Consider the following 19,084-nt stretch of genomic DNA (forward strand, 5'->3'; position numbering starts at 1 on the left):
GCAATATCCAGACAGGGAGAGAGCGGATCGACCATCCTGCTTTCTGAATTTCCTCGGGGCACGTGTTTTTCTGAAACAGACATCATGTCTCTCTCCAACCCTTCCTCATTGCAGCTAATTCTCTCTGTCTCTCCTCATTTGCCAACCTGTTTTCTTTATCTATTTCTATGCTATTCAATCCGGCACATGGGCTTGCCTGCTGGCACAATACACAAGTGCACAGCCCTTTAGAAAATCTACCATCTTCGTCTATTGAAAGCCAAGCGAGCACAGAGGCAGAAATAGTGACGGATAATCACATCGTCTTTGTTAGCTATTGGGAAGTGACGGGAGAGGAGTTGATTCAGCTGCCTTCTCCAAATCTCATATCTGACTCATTTAATGAGCTGTTTGGAATACATGGAGAGGGATGCAGCAGGTCATATACAAACTGTATCTTAGTTAGATAACAACACAAATGACTTGTGTATATACATTCGGGGAGGAATCTGTATCTCATGTTTGTGTCCCTCCATACCAGCATTAAAGAGATTTGCTGAATGCCTGAGAGTTCTAAGAAGTTGCAACTGGAGTAAAGCCACCCTTGACTGTGTGTGTGTGTGTGTGTGTGTGTGTGTGTGTGTGTGTGTGTGTGTGTCCTGTAGGACTTAAAGGATGAGAAGAAGAAAGCACGAATGGCAGCAGCCAGAGCAGTGCTGGAGAAATGCACCATGATGCTCCTCACAGCCTCCAAGGTAAACAGATGGCGCACCAACACTCCAACACTGCACCTCTGGACTTTTGGGTTATGTCCAGCTCTCATGTTTATTCAATTTCAAGGTTTTTCAAAAGCTGCTAATAGATCAATGGTAATATTCCAAATCAGTCACGTAAAGATAAAAAAATTAAAAAAAACGCAGGGAGGGAATTATGGTGGTTGAAAAACATGAGGAAGGATAGAACTTGAAACAGAGTAGAGGAGAGCTGACATTTCACATCCAATTCCTTCCCAAAGACTTGCCTGAGGCACCCAGACTGCGAGTCGGCGCGGATCAACAAAGACGGCGTGTTCCACCGGATGCGCTGTGCCCTGGAGCAGGTCATTGAGATAGTCACCGAGGCACGCAGCTGTGGGGACAACAAGATCCTCCCAGCAAACATCTACAACGGCATCAAGGATTTCAAGGTATGGGATCAGAAACTAAAGGTGCACTATACAGTTTCAAGAGAGTGGGATTTGTTTACATTTGCAGAGCCTGCAGTTAATTCACAAAACACATTTACTCTACATGTCATTCTTAGTGTTGATTGTTGAATAATTCTATCATCATAAGGCAAAACAAAAGTATATTGAGGCACGTGGAACGAAACCGTTTTTTTTTTTTAAACAAAACTGTGGGCCCTGCCCTGCTGAGGTGAACAAAAACATTGAAACTTTAAAGGTAGCTTTCTAGCTTCTAACAGTGTCTCAGGTGCATCATACGTCATAGTGCACCTTTAACATTCAGCGGAAGGAGTGGATATAGAAATGTCAGGGTAAAAAGGCTGAAGGTTAGTGATGCTTGTCTGACAGGTGTCGACACGTAAACGTTAAGTAATGATCCTTCTCATAGAGGAAGTGTCAGGCTGAGGTGTATTGTAGCTGTTAAAAAATAAATGTAACACAGCCTTTCTAACAAAAAAATGTCAGCCATACAATCCATTCATATTAATAAGAAAAACCAAGGTTTAAGGGGGGGAAAATATGTATTTGTGTTTTCAACATTAACATTTCTAAATTTCTTTTTCCATTAAGAAAGTATTTCAATGAAGGGACCCCGAGATTCGTGTCGCTTTTAATAAATGGCTTCATAGCAATCAATGGCAGAGCTTAACTAAAAGCTTATGAACAAAAAGTAAAGAGATGGATAAAACATAAATGCCTTAGCGTTTATGGCTGCTTACTTTATTTATTTCAGGTTTATTTAGCAGGGACAATGCACACTTATATATAGAAATTTAAATGTAAATGTGGGGGCGCTCCTGTGGTGTAGAAGGTATGGTATATATCGTGTACCATAGAGGCTCAATCCTTTTCGCGGGGAACCTGGGATCGACTCCGGCCCGGGCCATTCTCTGCATGTCATATCTCTCTCTCTCTCTCTCTCTCTCTCTCTCTCTCTCTCTCTCTCTCTCTCTCTCTCTCTCTCCCCATTTCCACTCTGTAAAATCTTCAACTGTCAAATGAAGGTAAAAAAAAAAAAAAAAAAAAAAAGTGGTCACTTGAGATGCTGTTTTCAAATGTTTATGGTGCACTGTTGATGACCCAGGGTGACTTTAGAGTCAAAACCCTGATCCCACAATCATTTTTTTAAAATTTGTTTTATTAATGATGAGGTCAATAAAGTCAATAATGACAATGAGTTATTACATACATACATTTTTGTCCTTCATAACGTGGGTCAGAAATCCTCCGGTGCATGTTGCCAACTTCATTTCTTTTCCTTCTTTGTCTCCTGCTGCAGTCCATAGTGGAGTGCCTGCGGGAGAACCTGTACTCCCTGTCCCCACAGAGTGTGTGCAGCCAGCTGGAGGTGCTGGTGGAGCGGACAGAGGACTTCACTGACTCGCCCTACACCAGCCACGAGCAGCGGCAGGCCATCCTAGGTCTGTGCCAACTGGCTCGACAGGACACTCAGCAGCTGGTGCACGCATGGGTCCACGCGGTATGTTGTTGGCTCAAAGCAAGCACCTAATAATACAGATGCCCCCATATAGGAATATATTCATAAAAAAACACAAGCTGTAATAATAAGTACCTTAATATATAAGACACTTGCAAAAAGAAAAGCATTGATGATATAAGATAAAGAACAGCACTGTTAGTAAGGACTGGGAGTTGGCAAGGTTATAAACAAATCAGTTTTTCTTTTGTGGTAACGCTCTAGTCTGCGGCATGCACACGCGTATGCACACACACACACACACACACACACACACACACACACACACACAGCATGCTACACAGATAGAAATCCATACAGACTGACTCATGCACATTACGACTCTCTCCCTGTCATTCACTTTGCCTACTCACTTTCTTCTCACTCAACGCTCGTGGAGCAACAGAGCATAACAACCCATCCCCGAAGAACCGTTTTTATTTTATTTATTTTACCAAGGCTTATTTGACCGAGAGAGAAACATCACATAGTGTTTTGCGCCTCGCTGCCATTCAGCAGAGTCTTCTTGGCCTTCAAAATTGGTGGACCTACGAAACACAAGCCATTTTGTTTTCCAATTTGAAACGTTTTTCAGTGTGTTCAGAGTATAGAGAGAGAGAGAGAGAGAGAGGGAGCGTGCTTCCAAACAATTGTACAGTAGGGCAATTGAAGGCCGTCTGGAGAAATTGGAGCACTGCAATATTTTTTGAAAATTGCATCAGAGTATGTTCAAATATTCTGGGGTGTTCTGCCTGGTACAATTTGTGTTCTTAAATCCCGCAAGTCGAGTAGAATGTATATTTGCTTTTTGGACAAAAGGGATGAAAGTGAGTTACTTCCTCTCTCTGTTGTCTCACCGGAGCAGCAGTCTGTCCATGCCAAAGAGGCCACAGAGGACATGGAGGTGTCCATCCTGAAGACATGCCAGAGTGTCAACGACCTCAGACGTGAGGTGAGTAACGGTGGTATGCCTCTTAGCTCTGCCTGTCTGAATAGATATACACTAAGTTGCATTGAGACACAGACATGACAGGGAATGCCTCTTGTCTGAACACTCTGCCTGTGTATAGCTTTCCCCCCCCCCCACTTCACAACACTTCTGCTTACCTGCCAACTCAACCATGTCCTATCGGCCCTTTCTTCTCTTATCTCTGCCTCTCGCTCACATGTCTTTCTCTTTAATGTTCTTCTCCAGCCCTCCGTAACTCCCTCTTCTCCTTCTTCTCCTTCTTCTTCTTGTTCTTACGCTGCCATATTAATCTTTGATGGGTTCCTGCAGCTTCACAAGGTGGCAGTGAGTCGGGCCTCAGACCTGCTCAAAGTTCACGGGGAGCAGCTGCCTCTGCGGGCGCTCAAAGCCGCGGGCGCCGAGGGCAACCTGGAGGCAGTGGGGGAATATTCGCGCAAGCTCACCGAGCAGAAGGAGCAGCTCGTGGAGGTAGGCATGGAAGGCTAGGAGAAGAATGAATGGATGAATGAGTGAGTGAGAGTTTATTTACGTGTCTTCATGTAGTGCATACACAATCACAATATACTATATATAATGTGGCACATCCAGCAACCGGAAACTGAAACTTAAGATAAATTGAGATCTATATCTTAGCTCACACCTTTTCTATAAAGTCAGCAATTACATATGTTCTATTCACAAACAGCCAAGCTAACATACCTGTGTCCCACATATACTTTAATGAACTTCATGTTCAACTGGTAAAATAATAATAAAAAGAACACTGTTGTTGGCTTTAGATTTTTCCGATATATTTATGTATACTTATCGATCTATCTTATTTTGAAAAAGAGCTGACATGCTACATGTGCTTCTGAGCATTAACCAAAAGGAGGTCAACATGTGCTTGTGCTGTGCAAACAGCAAGCAGAATAATAGCACACAAGGTTTTCTCATGTCTTTGCAAGTGTTTTTTTTTACAAACAACACATAGAGTTTAAATTAAAAAAGAGAGGCTTACAGTAATGGTGCTCTTTTTGGAAAATAGAAAAATGTACAAAACCCAGAAGAAAAAGGTATATGTGAGGCCAAACAGCATTTCACCTGGATTCAAATAACCAGAAACAATTACTAGTATGCAGTGATACGTTGCATTATAAACCTCTTGAAAGATGTATTTCACTGTGACTGTCTGATTACCTATGCTTGTTTTTTGCCAGTTCGAGGTCAAATTTGCAGCAAGACAGCATGAATAAAGTAGACATATTATCAATTTCCTGCAGTATAAACCTGATGACCTCGTGTCATATTTTCCCATGTGTGTCTTTGGCTCCAGACGTGTCGGCTGCTGTGCCACGTGTCGGGGACAGAGCCTCTGGAGATCACCTGTGTTCACGCTGAGGAGACCTTCCATGTCATTGGTCCACAGGTAGCTCTTAACACCTCCAAATATGGTCTTTTCTGTATGGACGAAGAAAAGAAAATTGCCTCAAGTCACGTCACCTTTGTCTTAACTCCTACACCTGCCTTCCATTTAAGAAGGCTGAGAACATACTGTCCACCTACACCCCCATCTAATATGTTTGCTGGCGGAAACTGCCCATGCCCTTAATTATCCAGCAGCGTAGCATGATCCCGTCCCGTGGTGCTAATGTCAAGCCCCGCATGACTCCGCAGTAATGACTCCGCTTCTAAGGTCAAAGGGTCCGCCGAGCAATAACGGTGCGGTACGGGGTGGTGATATGTCTATGTGTGCCCAAAGTAATACAGTGGTGGCCTGGAGGGTAATTGGCTATTAAATGGTACACTAGAGGGGATGGGCGGTCATGTGTGTGTGTGCATACATGTTTTGTGTGTGTGCTTAGTTTTAAATTTCTTATATTTGTCAAATGAGGTTTCTTGTACTGAGGAAGTTTAAGAAACCAGACTTGATTATAGATATAACATATCATGAATGTGTTCAAAACACGGTGCATTAAGCTGTAGCTCAATCTTACTCCCTTTTTTTGTGTAAAACACAAGGTTGATGGTAAAGCATCAAAGGCCAGATGCTTGACTCTTTTGACCAAATAAATTCAAGCTTCAAAGCCAGGTCTCTCCTGACTAAGTCTAAATTTTTTTCATCATAATTGAAAAATACCTATTTGACTGATGTAAACAAACCTTTGTTGTGCACAGTGTGATTTGGGCTTCCTTGATTATTTCAGTGTGTAATGAAGCTGTGTAATATACTACGGTTCATTTATGAGCGCAACAATAGTCGAAGCTCTGATTAAAATCCCGAGAGTAAAGTCTGTTTAGCCATCTTGTAGTGATGATTTGTATTGAAGATTTATTTCAAGAGAACTATAGCCCCAGTTATTACCTGCATCCCCAGAGAGCTGTGAGAATGCCAGCAACCACGAAAAAAGGCTCACATAGCTTTTTCTATTATAAGACAAATAAATAACATGGGTTAGGTTATTCCCTGGAGTTTGTTTCTCAAAGTACATCCGGCAATATTCTTCAAATCTGCTGTTTTGATTCAGTTGAAAATGACCAGTTCTGCTCTCTCTTATTGTACTCACAATTTTTTGTTTGTTGCTCAGATCATGTCGGCGGCGCAGACACTGGCCCTGCACCCGTCCAGCAAGATTGCCAAGGAGAACCTGGAGGTGTTCTGTGAGGCGTGGGAGTCTCAGCTCTGTGACATGGCCCTGCTCATCAGAGAGATCAATGACGTCTTTGAAGGCAGGCGAGGTGTGTTTTTTTTTCTTTTTTTTAGTTCAGTTAATGGACACTCGAAGCTGAAGCCAATACACCCATTTCAGCCCGACAGAATAATATTCTAGGATGAAACCTTGGTGAATCATTTTGCCCACAGACACTTCAATAGGCTTATTGAAAGTTTAAATTATTTTTGAAAAAAGAGGACAACGCCAATGCTATTGAACATGCAGTCATTCCTCCTCTGTCCTCCCATTCTCTCATCATTGTTGCCCTAGTTACTCTGATCAGTCTTATAGATCAGCTGTATGTAGATGCCGCTGTATAAATAGATTGGTGTTTGTGTCAGGGAATGTCGTTCACAAAGAGTTGTGCTTTTACATACGTTAATTCTGAGGAAAGATGTTTGTGGCATACATTTCCTAGAAGCGGTTGCCCTCAAGAAATGGCACTTTCGCTTTAACAACGGTAAATATTTTGCGAGTGCAGTTTAGCGGGGGTTGAGAGGATCACATCCATCATACATTTGTATTCTGACGGCTGTGTTAAAATGTTCAAAAATAGGAACACTGTGGAGAGAGTCGCTGTTGTTGTTTTTATCCTAATCTTCTGCCAACATGACGGTACAGTTTATTGTCCCTGCAGTCAAGTGGAACGAGCCACGCTGCTGTTTGTGTGTATGATGAATGATAAAATAGATGTGTGAAGGCCAGTTGGACAGTGATAAAAGCAAACCAATATAATTACCGATAAGTGCTAAATGAACATAATTGGAACACTAATTGTCACTTATAGAGAACTAACACAATGATTTAGCTTTGGTTATTTTATGACCTTGTGTTCACATAACCACAATAACAACTCTTTTTACTCCTAGGAGACAAAAGGCCTTATTTGTCTCTACCCAGACCCGGGGTGAGTATCAAACCATCCATTCTCATGAATATTGCAACGATCCAATGGTTGGGAATCCATTCAGTAAGACTAATGCTTCTCTGTCTTTCCTTTTTCCACACAGAAACTCTCCGCTAACCTAAAGACCGCCAACGCTGTCAAACTGGATGCAGAGGTAACTCACACCATAAACTCCCCCCCGGCCCCCCAATAGTGATACATCACGTCCTCGCACCCCGTTCTTCTGACAAGCAGCATATTCATCTCTAGGAAACTTTGTGTCTCGCGCTCGAAGAATTTATGGCGTTCATATGGTAATTGGCTGCGATTTTCCCGGCCACCATTTATTTTATTTTTTTTCACAAGATGTACCGCCACAGTGAAGCGGGATTATGCAGATTACTGAACTTCTACTGAACACAGAGTGTCAACAAAAGAAAAAAACACGGTTTGCTAAGAGGGGTGGTTAAAAATAAATCATAATTTGTAAAAAATCGATAAAAAAAAGAGAATATTATATATTTTTTTAATTAAAACATTTATTATATATATGTATTTTACTGCCGTCGGTAATGTTGACTCGCCTTTAAATCACATGTATTACAAGCTTCACATTAAAATAGACATAAAATGAAGATAGATAATGGACATGGACTAATAATTTGCCACAGGGCCTCATAGCACACAGTGGACTGGAGAAGATCCTGAAATCCTCCTTTGAACTGAATCAAGGAATCCATTTTGAATCCGTAATCGTTTTGAATTGAGAATAGATTTTGTATCGAACCGTGACCCCAAGAATCAGAATCTATTCAAACTGTGGAATTCTAAATATTCACACCCCTCTTTGCTAATAAACATTTGACTCTCTGCTGTATATAATTACTTTGTATGTACGTGTGTCTTTGTGTGTGTGTGTGTGTGTGTGTGTGTGCGTGTGTGTGTGTGTGTGTGTGTGTGTGTGTGTGTGTGTGTGTGTGTGTGTGCAGGAGCAGACGAGCATGGCCAAGCTGGGCCTGGAGCTGCGGCTGCTGTCGTCTGACGTGGACGCGGAGGTGGAGAAGTGGGAGGACCAGGAGCATGACATCATCAGACAGAGCCAGAGCCTAGCCAGCATGGCCCACAACATGCACCTATTCACCAGGTAGAACACAGCAGCAGCACACACCGCACGCACATGCTCGTGCTCCCATGAAATGTCTGCAGCTTGCTTTAATTGCTACATTCCTTTTCAGAGCTCAAGTCTAATGTAAAGCCTCTTAAGTATCCACACAAATCTCCTTAGAGGCTCAGTGTTGGTGAGAGGCCCCCAGCTCGATTTATATTTACCCGGCGTATAGTTTGAGGCACTGACGAAAATTTGAAATGAATATGACTCATTCTGACAATAAAATCAATCTTTTTAAGATAGAGTGCTGCTGATTGCTGTGGATGTATTTTGTCCGCATCCAATTTTTTTTTCTCATCTACGTTTCCCTTTCTCGTTTTTTCTGTTTTTTTCCCCGTATTGATTCCCCAGAGGGGAGGGGCTGCTGAAAACAACAATAGATCTTTTTCATCAGGCTGAGGTATGTAGCATCCATATCTGTGCTAATCTCTCTTTCACTCCACCTTCTGTGCTGTTTTCCCCCCCCTCTCCTATTTTATTGAAGTCGCAAATAAATACGTCTGTTGTTTCATTCAACCAATAGCGAGGCTCGCTGATCTAAAGGTTGGTAAATGCCAGCATCCCTGCATTCATAACCCTCTCACAATCACATATCTGATAGAGCATGACTACACGTTATCATTGTGGTTGAAACATTTTGCCTCATGTTACCAGCCACATCGGTAGGACACATGAGGTAATAACAAATGAGGTTGCATAGAGGAGTGTATCCTATTGAACGGGGATCATTGCCAATGATGTGCAGTAATAAAATCAGGGCCCAAAATGTCAGCCAGAATTTATTCCATTTTGGGGGTGAGCGAGTGCAGATAAGAGAGAGTAGGAGGAAAGAGACAGGAAGGCACACTGATAAAGCGAAGTGGAGGAGAAAAGTAAAATCTCATAATATTTACTGACTTTTCTTTTTTCTATGTAACAGCTTCTTAGTGGAAGCTAAGCTAATTATAGTTTTGCTTGTTTTTCTGTACTTTTAAAAGAAAAAATAATCTGTTTTTCCTCTTAAGGTTCTCTCTGAGGAGGGTCTCCAGCTGTGCTCGTCTCTCGGCACTTTTTCCACTCAGGTATTACAAGTACACTACATCTCTCTCTCACACACTCTCTCTTTCTCTCTCTCTCTCTCTCTCTCTCTCTCACACACGCACACACACACACACACACACACACACACACACACGCACACTCACACACACAGTTTCAAGCTGAAAACCAAATCACAATGTGTTCACATAATACAATTTCCCAAAATGTTTGCACATTAAGCAGTCAAGAAAAATGGAAACTAAACAGAACTAAAAGAAAGCCACAGAGACAAAAACTATCTTTTCAATTGTACAAGGTAAACTGCAAATCCATCTGTATGCAGACACACACACACACACACAAACTGGCACCTGTGCCCCCTCCTACGTTATGCTTATCACACACACACACACACACACACACACACACACACACACACACACACACACACACACATACACCCGTATCACCCTTTGTGGCATGTCACGGTGCCAGGTCCACCTTATAAATCACACAGTGAAAGCAGGAAATTACGTCTGTCACACACTTTGGCCGCACTCTTCTCATCTCTGAGTTGAGATTACAAACCAACGCAGCCTTTGTTCCTCCTGACTTGCGTTGACTTCTACCCCGGGTCCTCAAAGTTTAATTAAAGGGCTCTTTTTGACATCCATTATTAACGACTGCCATCCGTCAACGCTGCGTCTGTAGGTGTGCATGTTTGACCGTGTGTGTGTATGTGTGTGTATTGGGGGGTGGGGGGGGGGTTGACTGTGACCACCAAGGACTTATTGATAATCAGGAGGCCCAGCTCATCAACTTGCCTCACGCTTTGCCGATTAATTACATCAAACACACTTGTGCTAATGGAGTCCCCCCTCGGTGTCACCCTCATCTCCCATAGTTATCTGGCAGCAAACACACTGGTAGCACACCTGTGTCGCCCTCATTGAAATAACGAGGCTATTTATGCAAATGAGTTTGAGTTTGAGAGGTTTTTATGTGCTACCCAGACTAAGAGAGTTTGTGTTTTGAGGCCGTTGGTGGCATGTAGGTAGCTGTAGTAAAGTGACTGAGATCTAGGGATTAACTGGGCTGGACAACAGACTTAAAGCAGTCCATCATGACCTGGCTGTTGCTGATGGATTACGACAAGCACAGACCATTATTTGAAGATATTTCATCTGGCGTTTTTAGATTTTTATGATGCTCCATTTTTTTCTTTGTTTGAACAAGAGCACAGTAAATCCAGTTTCGTTAATCTATCAATGTCAGTAGTACATTTGAACCTAGACTTTCTGGATAATACCGTCATGAGCCGTCTCCGCTGCCCTGACAAACATCTCTCCCTGTCTCTCTTTCTCTCTCTCCCTCTCTCTCTCTATCCGTCTCTCTCTCCGTTCCAGCTGGTTGACGAGGAAAAGTCTGTGGTGAGGACAGAGATGGAGAAACTTGTGGCTTTGTGCCAACAGCTGCAGATGGGGGCCAAGACTCCTGTGCAGGGCAAGACTGCCACCTTCCAGAAGGTACTCATACTACGCTACGGGTCTCTGTATCTTTCATCTGTTTGTATTAGTGTACACTTTTAATTCAAACTATTTCAAATGGATCCACGACTTGTTTGGACCCCGAGTATGATTTATCTGGTAGCTGTAAAGTAATACCACCGCACTCTGCACATATAAAATATTTTTATTATTATATATTATATTATTATTTTTTTCTTGTTATTGTTTTAATAAAGGGCTAATAGAGCTTTGGCAGCATCAAAACTACTTACCCAGCAACACAAGGCATAAATGAAGCACAATAGAGCACGGCTAACCCCGCATTACTTTATTACTGCCTACGGTTTAATCTTTTGAGTGATCTGGGAGTAACACCATTATGGAACACAGGGCCGCTAGATTAATGACTGTCTTTGAGGAATTAATGAGTGTCTTGGGGGCAGGGCTGAGCTGCCTCGGGTCACCTTGTAATCAAGGCGAAGGTCTGGATCAAAAGGAAAGGATGAAGAATAGCGCTTCCTCTGCTGATTAACGAGCGCACTCTTTGATATGTATTGGCTCCTCCCATCTCTCTGTCGCTCCATCCTGATCTTCACTCTGTCATTCATGTGTGTGTGTCTGTCAGGCATTTGGTACAGGAGAGCATTGATTAGAAAATGTATCTAGTTTAACACAGCTTCACAGCCTTTTTTGTTGTTGTTATTGATTGAATTGTCTTATTTCTTTAGGTGGACTCATCCATTCAGACAACCAGAAGCATCTTGGCTGTGGTTCTTTCCCTCCTCCCACTCTGTAACAAGCTCAACAGAAAGGTGACCATCCAGGAAACAAGACTTGTGACTAAATGACTGGGAAGAACAGCGAAATAGCTATAAAAAAAAATATATATATACAAAATTACGTAGTTAGTTAATGAATTAGTTAAAGTTATTTATAGCACATTTTATACAATTTCAAAAAAAATAGGAAACGGCATTAAAACAAACTTATTTGATTTCAATATTTAATTTCCTTCCATTCATTTTAATCTCCATTGCAGTACAAGTCAGAGCGCAGTAGCCTGGGATCCCCGCAGGACTGGAGGGAGAGGCAGGATGCATCCACACCGGTCAAAGAGGAAGGAGCTCTCAACGGCTCAAAGAACAGCAACGGCTTCGGTGTCAAATCCCTGGAGCAGCACATAGTCGGTCTCAACCTCCTGGAGAGCAAATAATAAAAATCCAGGAAATAACCTCCTCCTTTTGTCCACTATTCTCGCTGTTTGGAGCAGCACATAGCCATCATCACCTTTTCTAGAGGACATGTAGACCGGGTGAAAATACCTTAGTCCCCTTCATCCTCATGCATATTGGGGTGAAAGATGGCTGCCTGGTTCAGTCAGAGTTTGGTATTTTCTGTCTGGAAGCTGATTTGTAAGGTTTGTACAGAGGGGAGTAGCAAATCCAAGCTCTCTGAACCCAGGGGGGGCAGTTTTACCCTGACCTGTTCAACCCCTGTCCACAAGATGGAGACAATCACCCACCACTTAAGACTTTGCCAATTGCAGCGAACCTGGTAAAAAAAAAAAAAAAATAAGAGAGAGAGGGGCATGACACAAACCTGATTTTGGATAGTTTTATCGCTTCTCTGGTGATTTGATAAACTGGTCAGAAATCAGGGGAAAGAACTCCTCTTGATGCCTCAGCTCAGCCATACATCGGTCTTCACTATGTGCCTCTGTGTAATAAGCCTGTTTGCTTTGTGGTGTACTGTAAAACGTGTTGCACATGTAAGACAAAGGGGGGGGGGGGGGGGGGGGCATTACAAAACACAGTGAAATGGCTGAAAACTCACCGTGCATGATGCCATCATCACCTGATCCTTGTGTTTGAGTCTCTCTTATGATCAATGTGTCATTAGGTTGTAATGTTAACACTTGTTCTGTAATATTAGCCACTGTGGTACATTCTGTCCTTGATCACTGGCATCGTAGTCAGCATCTCACTCAGATAAATAAGTGTTTTCAAAGTCACGCCATATGACTAATGTTTAATTTCCATACAGTGTGTTATGGAATGTTCTTCATGTGCCATGTTAGTAACAAACCGCAGAAAATAAATCACAAATTGATGCCAAATATGATTGTTCTAATGAAGACGGTCAGATCTTCAGCTTGCTACTAGTATGAAATATAAAGCTCTTAGTCCTCCAGTGTACATCACTCGAGAGTTATTTTTATTTGGGACTGGTTTCCCCAAAAAGTCACATGGTGAACAGTAGGGTTGCGTTCTGAATCGCATACTTTCTACTATATAGTATGTAGAAAAAAGATTTAGGATATCCCGATTATTGTGGCCAGATTTTGGATGGTTAGAAGTACCCGGATGTCCTACTTCATCCGGCCAAGATCGTTAGTGTTGAAAACTGCATCCTATTTGGGCGATTCTGACCAACAATCCAGTGCGCACGTGAAGTGACGTCACATCGACGAAGCCTTCTGCATCCTAACTAGATTCTTTTTATCGTCGGAAGTAGTATGTAGAATAGAAAAAATAAAGAGTATGCGATTCGGAACGCAACCTTAGTTTATCACCAATATTCTTTTTGGAGCGGATATCAGTTAATAATGGACTGAGAATTATCAAATCATATCTTTTGACTTTTTTTCTCACAAAAGTAATGAAAGATAATTGTTAACTGTGTAAAATGGAGCCTTGAAGTGTACTTGTTATGAAGACTATCATTGTGAAGCTGCCTAGTTGACCAATACATATTAAATGGTATATGGCATGTACAGTATGGTACTTGAAGCAAAGATAAATAAATATATATTATGTATCCTATCGTAATGACTTTGGTACTAGGTGAGGGTGTAATAATGATGACTGAAATGAATTAAGTACATTAAGCTTCAGAGATGTGTATGAGAGCAGCTAAGGATGCTGGGTATTGTAGTGGCACTACAGACAGTGAAGAAATCATAGATCTAATTTTGGACCATCTATTATTTTGACAATTCAAAGGTTGATAAATAGTGACACAAAAAAATAAACAATATTTTTCTTAAAATCACTGCTCCTTGTGTTTTATTGACATTCTAGAAAAATTATTCAAACTGATTAATCAAAGGGTATTTACAAACAGACATAAAAGTAATTTGTCATGCAGTCAAAGCTGCCCTTTCCTTATTTCTAAAATTCGAAAAAACAAACAATATATACAAACTTGAATATTGAGTGCTTCCTACTCACTTTCTGAAACATGGAAAGATGATGTATAATAGTCTTGAGGGACAGCACAGCGCTTGCAGTATAAGCAATAATCCCTTTAAAGTGACCACAAATTAAACTTTCCAGGACAAAGTCTTCAGTCTTCACCCAAACCAGAGGGCAATGGGAGGAGAAGCTCTCCCCCTAAACAGTTTCAACAGAAACAAGGCAGAAAGGTGCAGCTCTGTCAGGAGGAGGGTGGTGGTGATTGGGCGACAGTGCGTTTGGAGACGAGGCTCTCGAACTCCTCTCTGCTCAGAAGGTTCTCCGTTATGATCTTGCTCTCCTCAAACTTAGGCAGAATGACGGCAATGTATCCATCAGTGGAAGGCTGTTCACATTTGACAGACAAACAGACACTTTTTAGACATTTGTGGTGATAAGGTGTCATTTTACCTTGAAGTCATAAATGATATTGTTAGACAACAATATATATATGCGTTTTTTTCTCTTTTATGAAAATAAAAAAGGCCTACTTTAAGAGGACACGCAGTGCAAAAGGTGTATACAAAGTATGCAAATGTCCAACACCGAGTCGATTTTTGAAAGCCCAAATGGAAATCATCCGAAATACATTAAATGATCACCAACACATACATGTTATAACACTCAGGTATAATACACATAATGTAAGTATGGTATCTGTACATGATCATGATAACATTACATGGTACAAATGTATGTTTTACCTTCTCGAGCAAGAGAGCAGGTGTTTCTAAAAGACACTCGTTGACCTCTAGAAGGCGGCCCCGGATGCAGCTGAAGAGATGACAGATTTGTGTGACTGATCATGACACGCCATCATGTGGAACATGTGCCTTATAAAATAGAGATATGTATATATATTTATTGTCTTACCTGTAGATTGTGTATTCAGTTTCATCAGTGCATGTTATCCTACACAGAGGTGCAAAATCAGTAAGGAACTGACCCCCCTGTAATTGTGTGGAGAAAGGTTTAGATTGATTAGATAGGCATTTGAAAGGCCAAGATGATGATAGACAGTACAATATATTGCACATAGAACAAAATCAGCGGTAGCTTTATGAATTATCCTGCATTTACCCGCTTGGACTTCCCAGACACTTTATTGTTCAGCCGACTGCAGCCGTCACTGATCTGGTAGTTGATGCTTTTGATTGTCCGCCCTTCCTGAAGGATAGGGTGAGTGTCTGCTAGGGTGATAACACATAGTCTGCAAAAGACAACCACAAGTTTTTTTTTAAATGAACTGAAAACTGTGAGGTCAATTTAAAGTGCACAACCTGATATAGAACTACATATATTCAGATGTAGTGCAGACCATTTCAACCGAATACACTTGATGAGAAGGAAAATAGAAAGCCCTGTACACTGTAATCAGCTGTCCTTTTATGGTAGCACTTATTATTTGGCTAGGATTGTTTCGTAGTTTTAAATTCAGCCATGGACCTTTTAGATTTTTTTTTTTTTTTACAAAAACTGAACATTTTAAGTGAATAATATGACAGTACGTGTCTCCATGTACTAAAGTCACTGAGCGTTTACTGAATGAACCATTTATACTAATGGCCGTTTGTTTATTAATTACCACCAACTTTTGATTTAGTCAGTTACCTGTTTGAATGCTGCAGGATGCAGTGGTCCTCACACGGCTTCCCCTTCAAATCTAAAAAAAAACAACGACAATCATGTTAACGCATAATTAAGTTGACATGTTTAAGCATATACTAATGCATTATCGAAACAGTTTGTGGCATCCTCCCATGAGGTCTTCAGTTAAACACACGTGAGCTATCTTATTAGCCCCCGGGGCAGATCACACGAGACATATTCAGGGACATGTTGTTATTTACCGGCTCTGTACCATCGCGTGTAATATCGGTCCACAACTGAAGGCCCATTTGCATCCGTGTCCTTCTGCTCCACGTCCATCAAAACGATTCACAAAACAGGTTGTTGGGAAAATACTAGTTGTGTTTACAGCAGTGCCAGCCTACGCTTCATCAGTACTTTTGTTTGACGGAAGGTAAAGTATGTGACACCGGGCGGTACGTCCTTCTAACGAATCCGAAATATGAGGGCGTGAGAGGGTTCCGGATATTGTTTCCGCGTCTTTGGTGATTTTTGAATTTGACACATTAGAACAATACATAGGCCTACACGCCAAACACAACTACATACATCTAGTAAAAGAACAAAACAAGCAATCAACAGACTTTAAATTATTTGGGAGTAGAAGACCGTAGACTGTGAAACATAAGTAGAACCTGTTGGTATGATAGATTCGGTTACAGCTATGCTTACTCCCAGTTAGAGCTTGATGGATCACTTAAAGACCTACTTCACCAGTGGGAATATGAAGGTGTATATTCAACTCTGAGATCATATGTAGTATAAATGTGCATTTAGAAAAAAAATCGGTTCATCCTAGCCTGAGAAAAGGCAGAAAGAGTGTGTTATGGTCTCACTGTCTAACCCTACATTTTACTAAGTGTGACATCAGACTTCTCTTCTCTCTGAACAGGTAAGCCCAAATATTCTCAATATTATTCAGATTTCCTTTGACTCACTGAGGATGTCAGCTTTGTAGATATTTCCTAAAACTTTGTTTCCCTTTTTCAACTTTTATGTACAGCGTTGAAGCTTTGCACATATTGTTTTCTCATGCTCACAGCTGCACAAACAGCCAGACAAAGCAGGTAACTGCACAAGAACAGGGCCTCAAGGCATTTTTGACATATGATATGGGCCCCATATGGACACATTATGTAGCCTACCAGGAAAGTGATAATACAGGCGGTATTATCACTTTCCTGGTAGTCCTGTGTCCATAGGGGCCCATATGATGTCAACAATATTGGTAAAACAAATGTGTATTTACACAAATGACCACAACAAGTGGTCAATAAGGGCTCAAAGTTAATTATTTTAGGCCAAATAGGATCATGGGGTCATGCTGTTGTAAGCTGTGGTGTCTCCTGAGACACTTTGTGAGATCAAGTTCTCACACTGCCCACTAGATGTCATACTGCTGCTAATAACTGCAGTCTATTGGTTAGTAGGCTAAGCGTGATTCAGCTGTACACACGCAAACTCCTCTGATTGCCTCAAAGTTTTATTAAAATGCAAATTATATTTGCATTTTATGAATGAAACCCTGCATGATACAAGTAGGCAACATCTCCATAGTTTAAAATATTTTAGGAAAATCTCCTGCCAAACACTTAACACTATTTAATTAAGATGCATTTGTTTACGTGCCAACCAGTCAAACAAAATACTAGTCAACAACTTAATAGCTTTATGAATTAAATGAAAACAGCAACCCATGCGTGCATCACTTTAATATTGTACCTACTAATTAATAATTTTACCTACTTGATATTGGCCACTGCTGGGTAGCTAAATCTATAATACGACATAGTATATAATATTTTTTGTTTTCTTTCTTTTTAAAGTTACTAGTAAGTAAGACTACAAATAAGTGTAGTGGATTATAAAGTATCAGAAAATGCAACCACTCAAGTAAAGTTCCTCAATTTTATACTCAAGTACATTACTTTAGTAAATGTATTTACTTGCATAATTACCACTGACTATAGCTGTGGTCTCACAGTGGATGTGATCGTCCATTTGATTTCAACACCCTGATCTCTACGTGTCACTTTTTCTCCCACTTGATACAAATGATTTGCACAGATGGCAGATATAGGACAAATAAGAATGTTGAGACTGACTGCATCCCAGTGGATTATGTAATGAGGAATTCTGAGAAAGGGGGTGGGAGGGATGAAGTGCTGGATCTAACAAGAAGAGCCCCTCTCTGACCCAGACCAACCACACACACCGAACATATCGGTGCTCTTCAGCACAATGTGGGCAATGCTGAGGGCAACATTTCTCCAGGAGACTGGTATCGACACAAGGCACTGATTCAGTAATGATGACTTCATCTTGGTCACATAATTGAGAGAGAGAGAGAGAGAGAGAGAGAGAGAGAGAGAGAGAGAGAAAGTGCAGCGAGAGAGACTCGGCTGACGTTTTGGGGGCACAATGAGTTTTCCATATATCTAACTCGCCGCTACCGAGACTAGGAAAGTTTTGCTGTCAAGACCCATCGCAATGAGTTTTCCATTACTCCTCCATCTGTGGTAGGCCGACGTGGTCTGCAATTCATTCAGAGACGAAATAGGAAACCAATGAGGAAACGGTGTGGACACAAAGGGAATATCTCATTGACGTGCAACAACCTTGCATCAGGCATTGAAAACACAAACAACAATCCCTAATGTGAATAAGCAGCTTAACCTGTGATTTTTTCTTCTTCCAGAATTGGCACACAGCAAATGTAGCAACAAGTTAATGACTGGATACCAAATGTCGGGATTTGACATGTTACATTCATGATGCCTTTTGACAAAAGTTCTCATATCATATTGTTGTGTCAGCATGGAGAAAAAGGGGCATAATGTCCTGTGACCTAGCAGGTGACCTCCATGGATGTTGGTATTTGCAAGAGCATGTGTAGATCTGTACATGTTTATGGGCTTGCTCCAGTGCTCGTTGGCCATATGTATCCCTCGGTCTGTATACATTCCCAGCCCGTAACTACTTATTGTTGGAATGAGACATCATTCCGTCTGCCACTCTGCAAGACCCGACCTCGAGGTTCACTAGCTGGCTGTTAGACAGGCATCTTGAGTGTCTCCAGCTGCACGGGCTACTACTGAGCGTGTGTGTGTGTGTGTGTGTGTGTGTGTGTGTGTGTGTGTGTGTGTGTGTGGTGCACGTGTAGCTCCACGTCAGCTACTGCTACTGCAAGCAGCCCTTCTTCTCCGGGGGCCTGTTGTTCTGTCTGTTTGGCTCCGGCAGTCTCTCCCTTCACATGGACATTGTCCAATGTCTTTCTGTAGCTGGTCCCAGAGGAC

The 19,084-nt window shown here is 41.5% G+C and overlaps 2 protein-coding genes across 2 annotated transcripts in view; one reads left to right on the forward strand and one right to left on the reverse strand.

Annotated features, from left to right (window-relative positions):
- ctnnal1 (catenin (cadherin-associated protein), alpha-like 1) overlaps positions 1-13,897 on the forward strand; it is a 50,173-nt gene extending 36,276 nt beyond the window's left edge. Inside the window, exons 5-19 of the mRNA XM_080045464.1 lie at positions 645-734; positions 995-1,165; positions 2,484-2,684; positions 3,547-3,633; positions 3,961-4,119; positions 4,967-5,059; positions 6,219-6,369; positions 7,214-7,251; positions 7,355-7,405; positions 8,220-8,374; positions 8,750-8,798; positions 9,403-9,459; positions 10,825-10,944; positions 11,655-11,738; positions 11,966-13,897. Of these exons, the coding sequence (XP_079901590.1) occupies positions 645-734; positions 995-1,165; positions 2,484-2,684; positions 3,547-3,633; positions 3,961-4,119; positions 4,967-5,059; positions 6,219-6,369; positions 7,214-7,251; positions 7,355-7,405; positions 8,220-8,374; positions 8,750-8,798; positions 9,403-9,459; positions 10,825-10,944; positions 11,655-11,738; positions 11,966-12,139 (1,680 nt within the window). The 3' untranslated portion in view covers positions 12,140-13,897. The remainder of the gene's footprint in view (positions 1-644; positions 735-994; positions 1,166-2,483; positions 2,685-3,546; positions 3,634-3,960; positions 4,120-4,966; positions 5,060-6,218; positions 6,370-7,213; positions 7,252-7,354; positions 7,406-8,219; positions 8,375-8,749; positions 8,799-9,402; positions 9,460-10,824; positions 10,945-11,654; positions 11,739-11,965) is intronic.
- Positions 13,898-14,043: 146 nt separating this feature from the next.
- Positions 14,044-16,168, reverse strand: abitram (actin binding transcription modulator). The gene is made up of 6 exons (XM_080045127.1): positions 16,010-16,168; positions 15,771-15,822; positions 15,240-15,369; positions 15,033-15,109; positions 14,864-14,933; positions 14,044-14,505 (listed from the first exon to the last, which is right to left on the reverse strand). Exons 1-6 carry the CDS (start codon positions 16,086-16,088, stop codon positions 14,362-14,364), a joined length of 552 nt encoding a protein of 183 aa, XP_079901253.1. The 5' UTR covers positions 16,089-16,168; the 3' UTR covers positions 14,044-14,361.
- Between the last annotated feature and the right edge of the window lie 2,916 nt (positions 16,169-19,084).

This window comes from Ammodytes marinus (genome assembly GCF_949987685.1).
Source record: "Ammodytes marinus genome assembly, chromosome: 17".
Lineage (NCBI taxonomy): Eukaryota > Metazoa > Chordata > Actinopteri > Uranoscopiformes > Ammodytidae > Ammodytes > Ammodytes marinus.